The sequence below is a fragment of the Pezoporus flaviventris genome, unplaced genomic scaffold (assembly GCF_033815535.1).
Source record: "Pezoporus flaviventris isolate CSIRO_AGI_PZ_B2104156 unplaced genomic scaffold, CSIRO_AGI_Pfla_v1 ptg000010l, whole genome shotgun sequence".
In the NCBI taxonomy this organism is placed as follows: domain Eukaryota; kingdom Metazoa; phylum Chordata; class Aves; order Psittaciformes; family Psittacidae; genus Pezoporus; species Pezoporus flaviventris.
This window is the reverse complement of record NW_026892558.1, coordinates 299,111-313,619: the sequence shown is the minus strand read 5'-3', so window position 1 is coordinate 313,619 and position 14,509 is coordinate 299,111. Positions and strand designations below refer to the sequence as shown.

Here is a 14,509-nt window from a genome sequence, read left to right as displayed (position 1 = left end):
AAAACAGCAAGAAATAACTCCTGCCCCGATGAGCTAACAGCCTACATAGAGCAGGGGGAAAGACATTCAATCATCTGTCCTATTTTATAGGTGGGAGACAAAGGAAGGATAAAAGAAAAGGAGAAGTCTGTAGTTGCCTACACACACATGTGGATTTGGGCAGGTTTTGTTCCTCCTTCCCTGCTACCACCCTCCCCATGGAGGAGAGTAGCTCCCCAGGCTGCCCTGCTATGCTATTTAGATTGAATCCATCCTCCAGCTAAGCTTAGATTTAGCAACATCATCAGGCAGCAAGCACTACTGCTGGAGGGACAACACCATGACATGGAGCACCTTGCCTGTCACAGCCAGCTCCCTTTGGTCTTTGCTTCATGCTGTCTTCACATCACAGTCCGTGTAGTCTCTAGCAGCTTGTTTTTCCATCGGCAGGCAAACCCAGAGGGCAGCCCCTGGGCAAGGAGCTGGGATGCTCCCGTGCTGCTTTTCTGAAGCTGGTTTGAAACAGCAGTAAATGTCAAAAATGGGAGAAAAGCCCAAAGATCAGTCTGCCATTCCTTTCCTCTTATGAAAACGACAGCATCATTTCTAAGTCTGCCTTCCTCGTGAGAGCGTGCTTAAGCTGGTTATTCTTTCCACACCAATCCTTTGCTGTATAGCATACAATAGGTTATATAGAATCATAGAATAGTCAGGGTTGGAAAGGACCTTAAGATCATCCAGTTCCAACCCCCCTGCCATGGGCAGGGACTCCTCACACTAAACCATCTCACCAAGGCTTCTTCCAACCAATATAGTTGTATTAAGAAAAAAAAGAAAGCCTGTACTATTAGTTCCTGTAGGTCTGTAGGCAAAAATGTTGCATGAAGCTCTGGGATGTAATCTATAGTCTGAGAAATGCCCTCCCATCCAAGGAATTTCGTGTAGCATCTCCAGGTGCAGGTTACAGATCCCAGGAAGCATTCACCAGATCAAGGAACATATTGTTTCTCTAAAGCTTAATTTTCAGTTTAAAATACAGCTCAGATAATATTTGGCCAAGCTGTGTGCCATTTCAGAAACGCTTTGAGCTATCATGCTTATGAATTTATCAAAATGCATTTAATCCCAGCTAATTGGCACACTGTTATTTCACGCTTCATGAGTATTTGATCTAAACATAATTTATGTCCATAATTATAATATGAATGGTGGGGAGGGGGTTAAGTAATATTTGAAGATTGAAGTTCATGTTGACACAGGAGACGGCCCATGAAGTTTTAGATGGTGTTTACTGGGTTTGCATGGGAGTTGAGAGCGGGGTGAGGAGAAGAAGGCTATGAAAACACTTACGAGAGCATGAACAGAACCTCGTGCTCAGACCTACAAGCATAGATATACCAGAGGTGAATGGTGTCATGGCTGTGACCCTTTTTGGGAACCAAGTCCCTTATTGTAGCACTCCGTTAGCCAGGTCTCTTGGGACAGTGAATTCCCTCCAGATTACCCAGTCTCACCTTATCTGTTCAGAAGAAACACCAGGCTGTATCTCGCCTATTCCTCTTCCCCTGCAAGAATTACACGAGAGTTTCCTGTGCAAACCCATTTTTGGTTTGGTGGCTGGAGTCTGTGCCTGCACCAGCAAGACTCTGTTACCTGGAGCGCTTGTTTCAGTCATTATTTCACCAGATAGAAATAGAGAGCAGCTGAGAGAAAAAGATCTTGAAGTGTCGGTCAATGAGAAGCTCCCCATGACCTGGCTTCAGGGAGCACTTGAGCCCAGAAGCCCCCTGTGTGCTGCGCTGCACACCCAGAGCGTGAGCAGCAGCTCAGGGAGGGGATCCTGCCCCTCTGCTGCGCTATGGGGAGACCTTAGAGCAGCTCCAGTGCCTAAAGGGGCTGCAGGAAACCTGGAGAGGGGCCTGGGACAAGGGCCTGTAGGGACAGGCCAAGGGGAATGGCTTTAACCTGCCCGAGGGGAGACTGAGATGAGCTCTTAGGCAGAAGCTCTTTGCTGTGAGGGTGCTGAGGCGCTGGCACAGGGTGCCCAGAGAAGCTGTGGCTGCCCCATCCCTGGCAGTGTTCAAGGCCAGGTTGGACACAGGGTTTGGAGCAAGCTGCTCCAGTGAAAGGGGTCCCTGCCCGTGGCAGGGGTTGGAGCTGCAGGAGCTTTAAGGTCCCTTCCAACACAAACCAGTCTGGGATTTTATGAAAAAAGAAAAAGCAAACAAACGCAACAAATCTGAGCACCTTGCCGTATGATCCTTCTTCCCGTCAGTAAGTATCCAGCAGTGAGGGTTACCTTCCCTACCTGTAAACACCTGGCCCAAGTCAGGCAGCAAAGCTCCTTCAAGCATATTGAAGGCTTCTTCTACCGCTGAGTCACCCCATGCTGAGACAAAGAGGCTGGATGTGTCTGTCCCTGTTCATTTCTTGTTGCATAGCTAACACTAGGTAAAATAAGTTCTTATCTAATTCCTAACGGTATAATTAAACTGTGAATAATAAACAAAAAAACAAATTTTACCAGGCGCATCCAATTTCTTTATTTGATCAAGATATAAAGCTGGAGGAAGTAATTGCAATCTTACAGGCACTGGGTTTGCCAGGGAGCTCTCTTGATTGTTATGCAACCCGAGATATTAAATCTGGGTCTCTGATTCGGTAATTCAAAACATCTCCTTGACTGAACACTGAGCAAGGAATAAAGACATCCAGTATTGCTGTGATTGAGTTCGATGCTGGGTCAGGTCTGGATTTATTTCTTGTTTTGATTGAAGATGAAGAGTGCATCAGTTATGTTCATGTATGCAACAAAATTGGGAAATGTGACAAGCATTCATCGAACAGAAATCATCAAAGTAATGGAAAGACAAACAAATAGTGGGGAAAAAAATAAAAAAGAAAACCGAAGAGTTTTTCTGGTAGGGGAATAATGCGCAGTAGCAATAAAATTTTAGTCAGTAATGTGAAGGAAAGCTTTAAAATGGCAATGGTTAAATGTTGTGATGAGCCTTTGTGGCCAATGAGTGAGGGGAGAGAAGAATCGCATTTGAGAATGTAGGGCTGTGAGCGATTCTGCCTTGCTCGCAAACAAAGGCAAATATCATCCAGTGAAAATAGCCTTTTCTGGGAGATACCAGTGTTCATCAGATCCAGCTAGTTCAGAAATGTCCAAAAATATCTCCATTTGCTTATTCCATGCAATGCCAAGTACATCATAGGGAGAGTCTTCCATCTTTTTCCAAATGAGGGGAGTGTGGTCAGTGACTTCTCCTCTGTGTTGTGGGAGGTGAAGTGTTTCATGTACTGTTTTCTGCTGCCAGTACCGTTGCAGCAGCAATGCCTCAGATCAGCTTTGCTCTGTCATGGGCAGCATGGAAACAAACAAAGAAGAGCCGCTGCACTAAAGAAACCAACTCATTTCTAAAGCTGCTCATCTGGAGAGACACAAAAGCGACTGCACAGGGAAACTCTTTGCGTGCAGAGCCCTGGGAGGTCAGGGCAGAGCTGAGACAGGCACTCAGGTCCTTCAGCCAAGTATGCTTGCTTGCCCCAGCCTGGGTCGTCTGCTGTGATGGACAGGTCTGGGTGGTTAAAGTGCATGATGTCAAGTTGGTTTTGTATATTCCTTGAAGGCCTGCTTTCAAATCAGGTAAGGCAGGATAAGCAAAATGATCCAGAGCTCTGGGTTGCAAGAGCTCCTAATGGACTCAGGCTATAGGTTTGTGTTACCTTGCACCTTTTCCAGCAGCCAGGCTCTGTGACTTGGGATCCCTGAGCTGAGGAAGAGTTTATTTTTCCACAGAGGCTTCATGAAGGACAGGGTATTAATATGGGAATTTGCTGCCAGCGGGTCCCTCCTGGTGTTAGCTGTTATTACCTCTGTTCTTTTGTAGCCCTTATTTAAAATACAACTTTCTTATTAGCACTAACAAATGACTTATCTCTGCCTGACTGAGATCTTAAATAGCAGCATGCATTGAGAATGCTACATTGAGGATGTACTTTGGGGATTTGTCTATTGAACATAGATGTGACCAGGCAGAGTTCAGCAGAGGAGCTGAAAATAATCTGAGGGAAGTAGCATCTATCTGACTTGCTGAAGTCATTTCCTTTCCTTTAATAACTGCACAGGGGTGTTTTTTGTCAAATTAGCGCCCATTAAACTATTTGGAGATTCAGAGGTGTTAGGGCTAGGGGTGACTCGCTATAGATGCAACCTGCCTCTTCCAGAGTGCTGAGGTTAAGCCAGCCTGCACTGATCATCTCCATCTGCCACAGCTGGCAGCTTACATGGACAATGCAGAAACAATATAAAGAGACATATGCAGAAACAATATAAAGAGACAACATAGACAGTAACCCCCCCGTGTCCATCTCTATACAGTACCTCAAATGTCACCAATTCATTCTGGTAAAAGTTTTGGCCAGAGTAAGTGATTCACAGAAATACTTATGGCTACATTTTGCTTGCTGATATATGTCCCACAGCCCTAGACAGCAATTTTCAGTGAAGATGAAGAAGGTGAAAAGGAAGGTATGCCAGATTTCGAGTGAGATGGATTCCAGCTCCTAAATCTTTGCCTACTAAATCATTCCTTCACAGCCAGAAGTCCTTCCTCCTTCAGATAAAAACAGATAATAATCCGAGCACTTCTTAACTCTACAGTTTTCAAAATAAAATTAATTTATTTGATCTCTAAGATGTTCTAGGTCTCAGATCATTCCTGTAGGTCTTTGCTGAGCCAATCCATGTGTGTGGACAACTGCAACAAGAATGATTTTGCCCTAGAGTTCTTCTTAATATCGTATATGTTAAAATATATCAACTCTTTGACTTCATATCTTCATACTTACACACTGAAAAAAATAATATACTGTAGTATATAGCAATGCAAACTATTCTTAAACTGGGTAGTTCACCCACTATGATGATTTTTCTGCTCTTTCTTTCCAAATCGAGGACCACCTTCCTGTGAGAATAAACTGCATACCTGCTTTTCAGCTCTTCAGTAGCACAGGTTAGCAAGCAGGTATTATTTGTCTGAAAGGAAAATAAAACTTGAGGTTCACGTCTGGCAGTTGATGCCCCACCAGCTATGAATTTATTTTTAAAGCTCTTTGCTCCTCAATGGTTGAATTAATACATGTCATCAGCTGGAAGAGTTTGAGTCATTGTTGCACAAGCGTATCGGAAACAAATATATAGATACGGAGTGGAAAACAGGCAGAAATGTGTTAGGAAATATTTAGGTGATAATGGTCTGTCCAACCATGCAGAGAATTCACCGTGCATTGGTGGTGAGAGCCTTATCCTTCGCCAGGATGGGATAAATGGATCTACACCGCACTACTCTTTCCTATAAATGTAGTTAAAGAGAGCATGAAATTAAAGGAACTTCTAAGATGGAAAAAAACCAACCTTGTGTCAGAAGCAGTTGTTTTATTTAAGCCTACAGGTGCCAAACCCTCTCGTTAATGCCTCTTGCAGCACCTTTGCAAGACCATACTTTGTATAGCTATTAACCCCATTTAAGAATTAAACTGTATTTATAAGAATGAATATAATGAAGTTTAGTTGGACTTGATGGTCCTAAATGTCTCCTCCAATCTACTTGATTCTATGATTCTATGATTAGTTGTATAATACCCAGTATGGATTATATTGTGTACGTCAAGTAAAGCCTCAATGTAAGCCACTGTTTTTTAAATAACATCTGCAGACAGTTTCTTTTATCTTTCTCTCTTAGGCATCCTTGTAAAAAGAGGTGCATTGAGAAAGAAATACCCTGCTCCACCTGTAATATGGATATGTAATATCCATATGTAATAATATCCACAATATATGCTCTGAAACTCACTTTAATACACAGAAACCACAGAAATTGCAGCATGTTCATATTTATTTCTGACCAAGTTTGTTACAAATAACTGAGTTCAAGTAGTTGGCTTCGCTGCAGGGAGCCTTCTGACTGACTGTTTAAAGGGCTTACAAACAGGTCTATCAAAAATAGGAAAAAATGAACAGATGCATTTGTTTTTCCTCTCCCTAGGGGACCTCTGAAGTGCCACCTGGATTAGCTGCACGGTTATGACCAGATTATAAACTAGGTGTAAAAACTGCACTCTTTTCTTTCCCCCAAGAGAGATATTCTATGAAACCTGACTTAGATACTAATGATAATATTTCCCATTTCTTTGTGCTTTTCTTCGCTTTCAGTGCCCAGTGCGATGCCTCAGAACATCTCCTTGGAAGTGGTGAACTCCAGGGTAAGTCTTGCCATGTGCTCAGCACCTCATGGCCTGTGATCACGGGTGTTTGTGGATGTATTCCTGCTTTGCGTTGCTTTTTCATACATAACAAAAGCCAACCAGGCCCTTGCAGAAGGTTGCCCTGACTTGTCTATTAGGTGTTGTTAAAACAAGAACTGAAACACCCAGTTTCAGAGAGGAGCGTTGATTTTTTCCAGAGAGGCTTCAGCAACAGCACTGTCAATTAAACTTGGGTGAACAGCAGAAACTGTTCCCTGATTGCAGAGTAACACCTGCAATAAATGTAGCTGTGCTTTGATTAGATGGAGCAATCTAGGGGAATAATGAGAAGCAGAGCTGATTCTTGGGAAGAGGTGGTGTGGGAGAGAAATATTTTATTGACAGTTTATAAACACCACATGCAGGTAGGTCTGTTATTAGAGATCTTGCTTATTCCAACAAATACATTTGTTTTCTGAAACGTGTATTTCTTTCTCTTAAGTCCATTACTTTCCTCCATTAAAAAGTCCAACATTTCCATATCATAAATGAATTGGGTTGATGTTATTTCATAATATAGTATTGTACATAATAGGTGCTAATTATGCTTACTACTTTGTTGAGTGCTGTGTCTTAATAGATTTTGAGAAGTGTTTGAGATTATTCCTTTTCTTTTTATTCATTCCTTCCACTTACTGGAACTGCTTAAGCTTTTATTCCATAGCTAAGTTCAGCGTTTCATTTGGAACATGGAAGAGCTCACACTTTAAAGCGTGAAAGCGGTTGTGTCTTGTCAGGGTGTCCCTTTGGATATGATCGTTGGAGGCTCCTATTTGCACAGCTACCAAGTAGTAGGAGCCCCAGGCTCACTGACAAGGATAAACTGCTACTTAGAGAACATTTATATATCTTTGTTTTGCTGGGAACACTGAATACCTGTCAGTTTTGTCTTTCTCTCAACACTGCTCATTTTCATGACATCAAACATATATTCTGGTTATTTTTTATTTGGTTTTTTTTGTTGTTGTTTTTGTGTGTGTGTGTGTTTTTTGTTGTTTTCTTTTTTGTTATTTTTTATTTTATTTTGCTTTTTAATGCACCCAGCTCCCATTCCTTTTAAATTCCTCTTACGTGTAGTGCCCAAAGGGCATTGATGTCTTGGCACATCTTGTTCCAAACCTTTATGTTTACTTTTTCTTGCTTATTCTCAAGGTAAAATGTCAGAGAGCAATTGATCACGTTTTGTGACCTTTTGTGGTGATCATTTACATTTGAAGTACGTAGAACAAAAGTAGAAAACAAGCTGCAGGGTACAGTGCTTCATTGGATGGTATGTGAATGCTCCTGTCCCAAGATGTTTTATTGCACTATTGGTACTCACAGGTGGAGATAGTTTATACAGATGGGGTAAGACAGGATGGACTGTGCATAAATTGTGCCTCTATCCACCATCATCAGGGGTCTTGGTATGTTCCCAGTCGCAGAGTACTTAGTGTTGGAAGTCTTTAACAAATTATTAATTTGCAGCTGTATTTCACATGGATTTAAATGAAAACATGAGTGTTTGGCTGAACCGTATCGTGCAGGGCTGCTGGTTTTGGATAGGCTTTGGACAAGGGCCTGTAGGGACAGGCCAAGGGGAATGGCTTGAACCTGCCAGAGGGGAGACTGAGATGAGCTCTTAGGCAGAAGCTCTTTCCTGTGAGGGTGCTGAGGTGCTGGCCCAGGGTGCCCAGAGAAGCTGTGGCTGCCCCATCCCTGGCAGTGTTCAAGGCCAGGTTGGACACAGGGGCTTGGAGCAAGCTGCTCTAGTGGAAGGGGTCCCTGCCTGTGGCAGGGGTTTGGAGCTGGATGAGCTTTAAGGTCCCTTCCAGCACAAATCACTCTGTGATTCTATGGTGCCTCTGGCATTGCAGGGCATCAATTTCTAAGCTAACAAGCTGGTACTATGTGTGTGACATAGTAACTGCATAGAAAGGTATATTTGGAAGTGTATGTATGAAATGGGGATTTTTATCAGAGAGTAAAAGATACATGGAGCCAATTGAGGCTCTTCTGGGCTGTATCCTACAGGTAATGCAGACATAAGAAAGACCCAATGTATTCCAGCAAATCTTGATAAGCTTGAATAGAATTTAAATACTTGCATCTAGGTAATTCGGAACAAACACAGAAATGAACTGAACTTCCTATGTCTTAAGGAATAAAAAGGCTTTTCAAACTGAAGAATTAGCTTGAAAGACCGTTCCCAATAAAAACACTTTGCCCATTCTTTTGCAGTACAATTTCTATGGCGTTGGTGATTGAGGCACAACCAAGCTAATGTTGAAAAGAGCTATATGCAGTCTTCCACTCTTATAAAAGACTGCAGTAACTCGGAATATAGCATTTCTGCAGTTCTTTTTTTACTGTGTTCTCACTTTTCTTCTCTTGGCAGCAGTCAGAATTAATTTGATTAAAGACTTAAAATTCACAAACTGATTAAATCAAAACAAATAACTAAATAACCTTTTGAGTTTGCTAACTGGATTGGAGTGGTGTACAGAAGAGCACAGAGGCTGGCTCTGGCAGTTCCCAGAATTGTTTAAAATTTTATTTCTAGTTTAATAAGATTTCTCTCTTTGTGCTATTTTTCTTCAGTGGTGGCAGATCTATTAACTTAATAACATAACGGAGATGGTCAAGCAAATGGAAGATGCTTGATATGAATTACTATTATCATGATTATTGCTTAATATTGATGGTATTCTGTGACTGGCGACCTTGATCAGATCAAAATTGATAATGGTGAGGACTATGACAGAAATACAGTTCAATGCTTAAAAGAGATTTCACTGTAAAATGCAACACAGACGTGGTGGAGACAAGTAAGGAAACAATTCAATATCAGAAGTGCGCAGGGTGCTTGCATGGATTTTTTTATTAGAGATAGGTGATATAATAAGTAAGAGATTTATTTCTTATTTCTTTGGTTTGAAAATACCCTGCTTTGTTTAAAGAAAAAGGACATGTATAATATTTAATTTGTGACTGGAGTTTTGACCAAGAAATATCTGGATCAACAGCTTCTTCTGGCAGAAAGAATGTGGCAATTGCCAAATTTTGATCAGCAGAGATCAGAAAGGGAAAAAAAAATTATACCAGGCTTTTAGAAGATATAAAATGTGTAAGAGTAGATTCTAAGCTAAACCTATTACTGAAAGTTGCATCTTTTAAAAGATAATTATTTTCTTTTTTAATTTAGCCTGTTAAAAAGAAAAAAGAGACGTGTTTTGCTGTAGATGGGGGAATGAAGCAAAAAAAATGCTATTCTTACCTTGGGAAAGATCTGGCAGATCTTTACTCCTTTGAGCTGACATACCATTTCTGCTTGCTTCTGCCCAGCTGTTGATTTAGCTGGGGGCCATGAGCTAGGAGGCTGAGAGTTTGCTCCTTTTGTCTTTGGTTTGAGATCTGTTTCTTCCTTTGAGCTTGCTTCTCCCACCCCTTTTCAAGAACCAGCGTGAAGGCAACTGTTTGTGGCTGTTTATGTGTTTGTTTACTTCTTTACTTCCTTGCTTTAAGTATTGCTGGTTTTTACTTTCTTTAATTTTTTAAATACTAGTTACTAATTAACAAATCTAAAGTGCAGAAATAGCTGTAGATTTATTTAATTAAAACTGTATGTAACTTTGTTTCTTCTTCTCATTTTAAAATATGGAGAAAAGTGAAGAAATAATCAGAACGAACTGTAGAAGCAGAATTGGTTTGGTAGTATTTAAGTAGCAATTTATTCCTGGGATGTAGTTCCAGTTCAATGAATAGGGATTGCTTCTGGGGTAAGATTTTTCATAGGGTAGTTAGGGCTCTGAGAACATAACCAGCAACGATCCCCCGAGGAAAGACAAAAGACATGAAATGTTTATTTCTCATTTCTTTTGTGTTGGTGTGTTTGTATCTATACCTAAAAAGACTTCACAGTCATTATGACTCATAATGTTTGCAGGAACATACCACAAATCAAAATTGGTGCTGTTTATAAAATAAATAAATAAATACATACGTTTAAGAAATATATATATTTATATATATAAAAACAAACTGAAAGAACAGTTGTCTTATTCTTTAGTTCAGATCAATAAAATATGGGGGGTAGTATCAAATTCAACAGAGGAAAAGGTGACTTAAGCTAGCTGCGGATCACAGACTTGAATTCCACATGTGTAATGTTTTGCTGAGTACTATCTGTAGCTCTTTCTGGTATGAGTAATTGTATTGTTTAACATTCACCGAGTAAAACTCTCCCCTTCTTTTTTCCTCACGTGGTCAATTATTCCAAGCAAAATCTCTGTGGAAAACGTGTTTTACTGTCTGAAAGGGTAGGCTAGTGGGTACCAGGGCCTCCACCCCTAACAAATCACTTAATTTCACACTACTTATATACACAGGTACCCATATTCCAGAGATGCTCCATATTCATGGTAACTTTAACCCCTCAGGGCTGCAAAGTGTTTCTGCTGATTGGACCACAGTTTTGGAGTGTTGAATGAGTTTAAAGTGAGGCTGTGACCTTGGTGGGGGGTAGAGCAGCGATAGCAGCAAATCAAGCCCTAGCCCAGTGTACTGGGGTTTTAATCACAGCTGGCTGGTGTAAGGATGAGCTTGACTTTGGGATCAGCCCAGACAAAGGCAGAATGTGGTCAGGGACCCATCATCTAACTCTGCTTTTAATTATGTTCAACCATCTTAATGTTTTGTAATGAAGAACGGTGCCTAAAGCGATGAATGCTGCAGGGTACCTTAGGGTGGATAAGTACTTTGGAGCTAGCTATACTTTTTTAAATCACATCAATATTTTTTTTGTTGTTTCTCTGAGTCTTTTCTAAATTATTTTTTCCAAAGGATTTAAGCACTTACAGTCAGGCATCTGGCTGCCTGCTGTCATAGGCACTTTGTTATGGGACGTTTTATTTTAACCCATATTTACTAGACCGTGGACTAGATCCACTAGGATCTGTGGACAGGACCTAAAGGAAAACAAGCTTCATCAGGAGTTTTTCATCATACACACTTAGGTCTGCCCAGGTCAGCTGGAAAATGCTTAGGGGTCTCCGAATTAAAGTCGTCATCAAACTATCTTCGATAGTCCATGGAACAAAGCTTTCACCATTGTAAAGCTGTCAAAACGAAATGTGATTAACTTTCTCCTCCTCCCCTTGCAATTTTGGTCCCCAGATTGATTTCTGTGGTTGAGAAGGATGCAGACAAGAGGAGATGTGCCTTGGGGTGCTCTGTGACAGACGTGAGGCACACAGGAGCCAGATGTTGTCGCTGCAAAAGTACTTCTCTTTCATTGCCTGGCATCTGGGTCTGGAGGCTGCTTTGCACTGACAGCAAGCAATATACTCCAACACACCCGAAGAGATCAACCATTCTGTCAAATTGCATTTAGCTCAGCTGCTTAAAATTGCTCTGCCACTAAATGTGCATTAAAATGTGCTATAAATGCATCCTAAACCTTCAGAGGAATTGTTGCTGAGCTGTACATCATCCCCGTGTAGGGCCACTGGCTCACTGGTGGACAAGGATGGATTGGGCCCTTTATGATAAAGCAATATCAAGAAAGAATGTTTCTTTTAAGTCTGGACAGACTGCTTGAAGTAGGTGTGATATATCCTGTTTAGTGTCTTTTATCACATGTGAAACACTTGGTTGGTGTGGAAAGTGTTTTTCCCCCAAAAGAGCATTCTTTATAATGCTTAGACTAGACATGAGGAAGCATTTCTTTTCCAAGAGGATGGTCAAACACTGGTGCAGGCTTCCTGAAGAGCTGGTTAATGCCCCAAGCCTAGCAATGTTTAAGAGGCATTTGGACAATGCCCATAACAGCGTGCTTCAACTTTTGGTCAGCACTGAAGAGGTCAGGCAGTTGGGCTAGGTGATTTGTTTAGGTCCCTTCCTTCCGAAAATACTATCATTCTATTCTGTTCTATTCTGTTCCATCCTATTCTGTTCTGTTCTGTTGTAGTCTATTCTATTTTTATTCCACTTCTAATTCTATTTCAATTCCATTTCTAGTTTCAATTCTAATTCCACTTCCAAAGCTATTCCATAATATTCCTTTGTCTTGCTAATGCAGTTTAAAACTGCCTAAGAAAGCAGCGGGATGTGCAATGATACGACCTGGGTTAGAAGAGCAGTCTCCCATCCAACTGAAGGGACTGATGTGGAGCCTTTCCATTCTTCCCCCGCTGCTGTGTGCGTGAGGATCATGAAACACTGATCCATCCTTCCACTCCAGTTGTATTGAATGCTGTATTTCACAGATACAGTCTGGCCAGGAGCAGAGCCCATTCTGGACCCAAAGCACAGCAGTTGTCCAGCACTTATCCCATTTTACAAACAGAAGAGGCCTGAAACACTTTTTCAAAGTGTGAAATGCTAAGTGGTAAGATACTTGGACATAATGAAATGGTTGTTCTGGCAGTACAGTTTATTTGGGGGAAAACTGAGAAACAGCAAATAGCTGGTTGGTTATACTGTCATACAAACTGCACTGTCAGTGCCATTCACCAAAATATGCTTTCCAGAAGGGATGGTGAATCAAGAAGTAGGAAAAAGCCACGAGAGCTCAGCAGCAATGACAGCCAAGCAATAAGTTTAAGTGCTTGGGCTAACCCTGTGCACAAGGCTGCCGTGTGATATTTCTGTCTGATGCTTCATGGCAAGGGTGAGGAAACAAGAGGTAGTTATTTGGATTTTAACAAATTATTTGCAAAGTGTGAAAAACAAACTAATTTATTTAATGAGCTAGTATTCATAAAGCACTGAGGAGGCTGAAGCTCTCAGATACACATGAATGTGGCTGTATGAAAAGATGAGCTGTGAATTGGAAATTGAGATTGGATTCCTCATAAAGGAATTGACATCAAGTAAGCAGTTTAAAAGAACAAAAACAGTAAAATCAGAATGACTGTCACCACTGTTTAGAGATGTGTCCTCTAGAAACAATGTATGCAACCTTTAGAAGTATTAGTATGGAGAGGACCTCAGAGAAAGAGCTCTTTAACCTTTAAATCTGCTACATATAGGAAGGGATAGTACTGACTACTGAGCTTAACCTTTAAAAGGAGAAAATTTGCTGAAACTTACAGATCAATACCTTCTGATTCTTGCTTTTAATTATACACATTTCTGAGACCAAAACTGTTTGTGGGTCATTATCTTAGAGAATATCCCTTGAATTCGCTTCTGGAAGATGTACCATAATCAAGAAAGCATTATAATTGTGCACTTCAAAGTGCATCACACAAGTGATGAGCTATATACCTTGTATAGTATCGTAATCTTCGTTGTACTTTAAGGGTATTGTCCACGTCCAGCACCTCACTGCTGAGTACATATAAAGTCTCAAAGGTTATGGTGTTAAAATGGGACAGATTCATTATGTTATGGGATTTGATTAAACCTTGTTCAAGGTGATGAATGTTCTGGCCACCTTTCTATTTAAGATAAATTTAGAGATACTATTAAGCCACTTAATGCACCCAGGCAACACACAGAGTGGGAGCTCTGGGCAGTTATTTCTTAATGATAAAGACTCAGTAGCTTCTGAGCAGCGTAGCAAGAGAGGTTTACCCAGAGACCAATAAAGCAAGTTAATGAGCTATGACACTGATTAGTAGAGCTTATATGTTCCTGGGTATCTCTGAGAGAAACGATAAAAAGCCTAGGGAAGGAGAAAGGCAAGGTCAGGAGGAATGGGATGGGGAGAAGGCAGCAGGTGCTGCTCTGCCCCTTTCCCAGAGCCAAGAGGAAGGAGATGCTGGGCTAAATGCTGGGATTTTATTTTCCATCCTCAGGACAAGATGATTTCTGCATGTCTTTGGAAATAAACAAACATGCCAGGTTAAAGCGCCAATATCCTTTCTAATGTGAGCAACATTGACATTCCAAGTCAAACTTTACTGATCTCAAAGGGATTTTAATGATAGCAAAAATGTTCAGCTCGCTGACCCCTGGAAACAGTTATAACTGCCGTGCCTAGAAGCTTGGTAACATAAAAGATGATTTAAAATGCGATCTATCATGCTTCTGGATGGTTGTCCCTCTCCGCAGGAGGGGGCTGTACCCTGGCTCAGCCAGAGGCATCTGTTTGATGCTGAACCAGCACTTTGGCAGATTCTGGTGTTTCTATCTGTAATTCAGCCATCACAGATTCCTGGGTTATTTTGGCAATTCTTTGCACTTCCTTATGTACAGTTTTTGAGCCTGAACCTCTACTCTCGGGGAAGGCTGT

General features: G+C 41.2%; 1 protein-coding gene across 1 annotated transcript in view; it reads left to right on the top strand.

The window, feature by feature from the left end:
• The window catches only part of DCC (DCC netrin 1 receptor), a 606,685-nt gene that overhangs the window by 453,059 nt on the left and 139,117 nt on the right, over positions 1-14,509 (top strand). Inside the window, exon 12 of the mRNA XM_061450469.1 lies at positions 6,200-6,249. Coding sequence (XP_061306453.1) covers positions 6,200-6,249 — 50 coding nt within the window. The remainder of the gene's footprint in view (positions 1-6,199; positions 6,250-14,509) is intronic.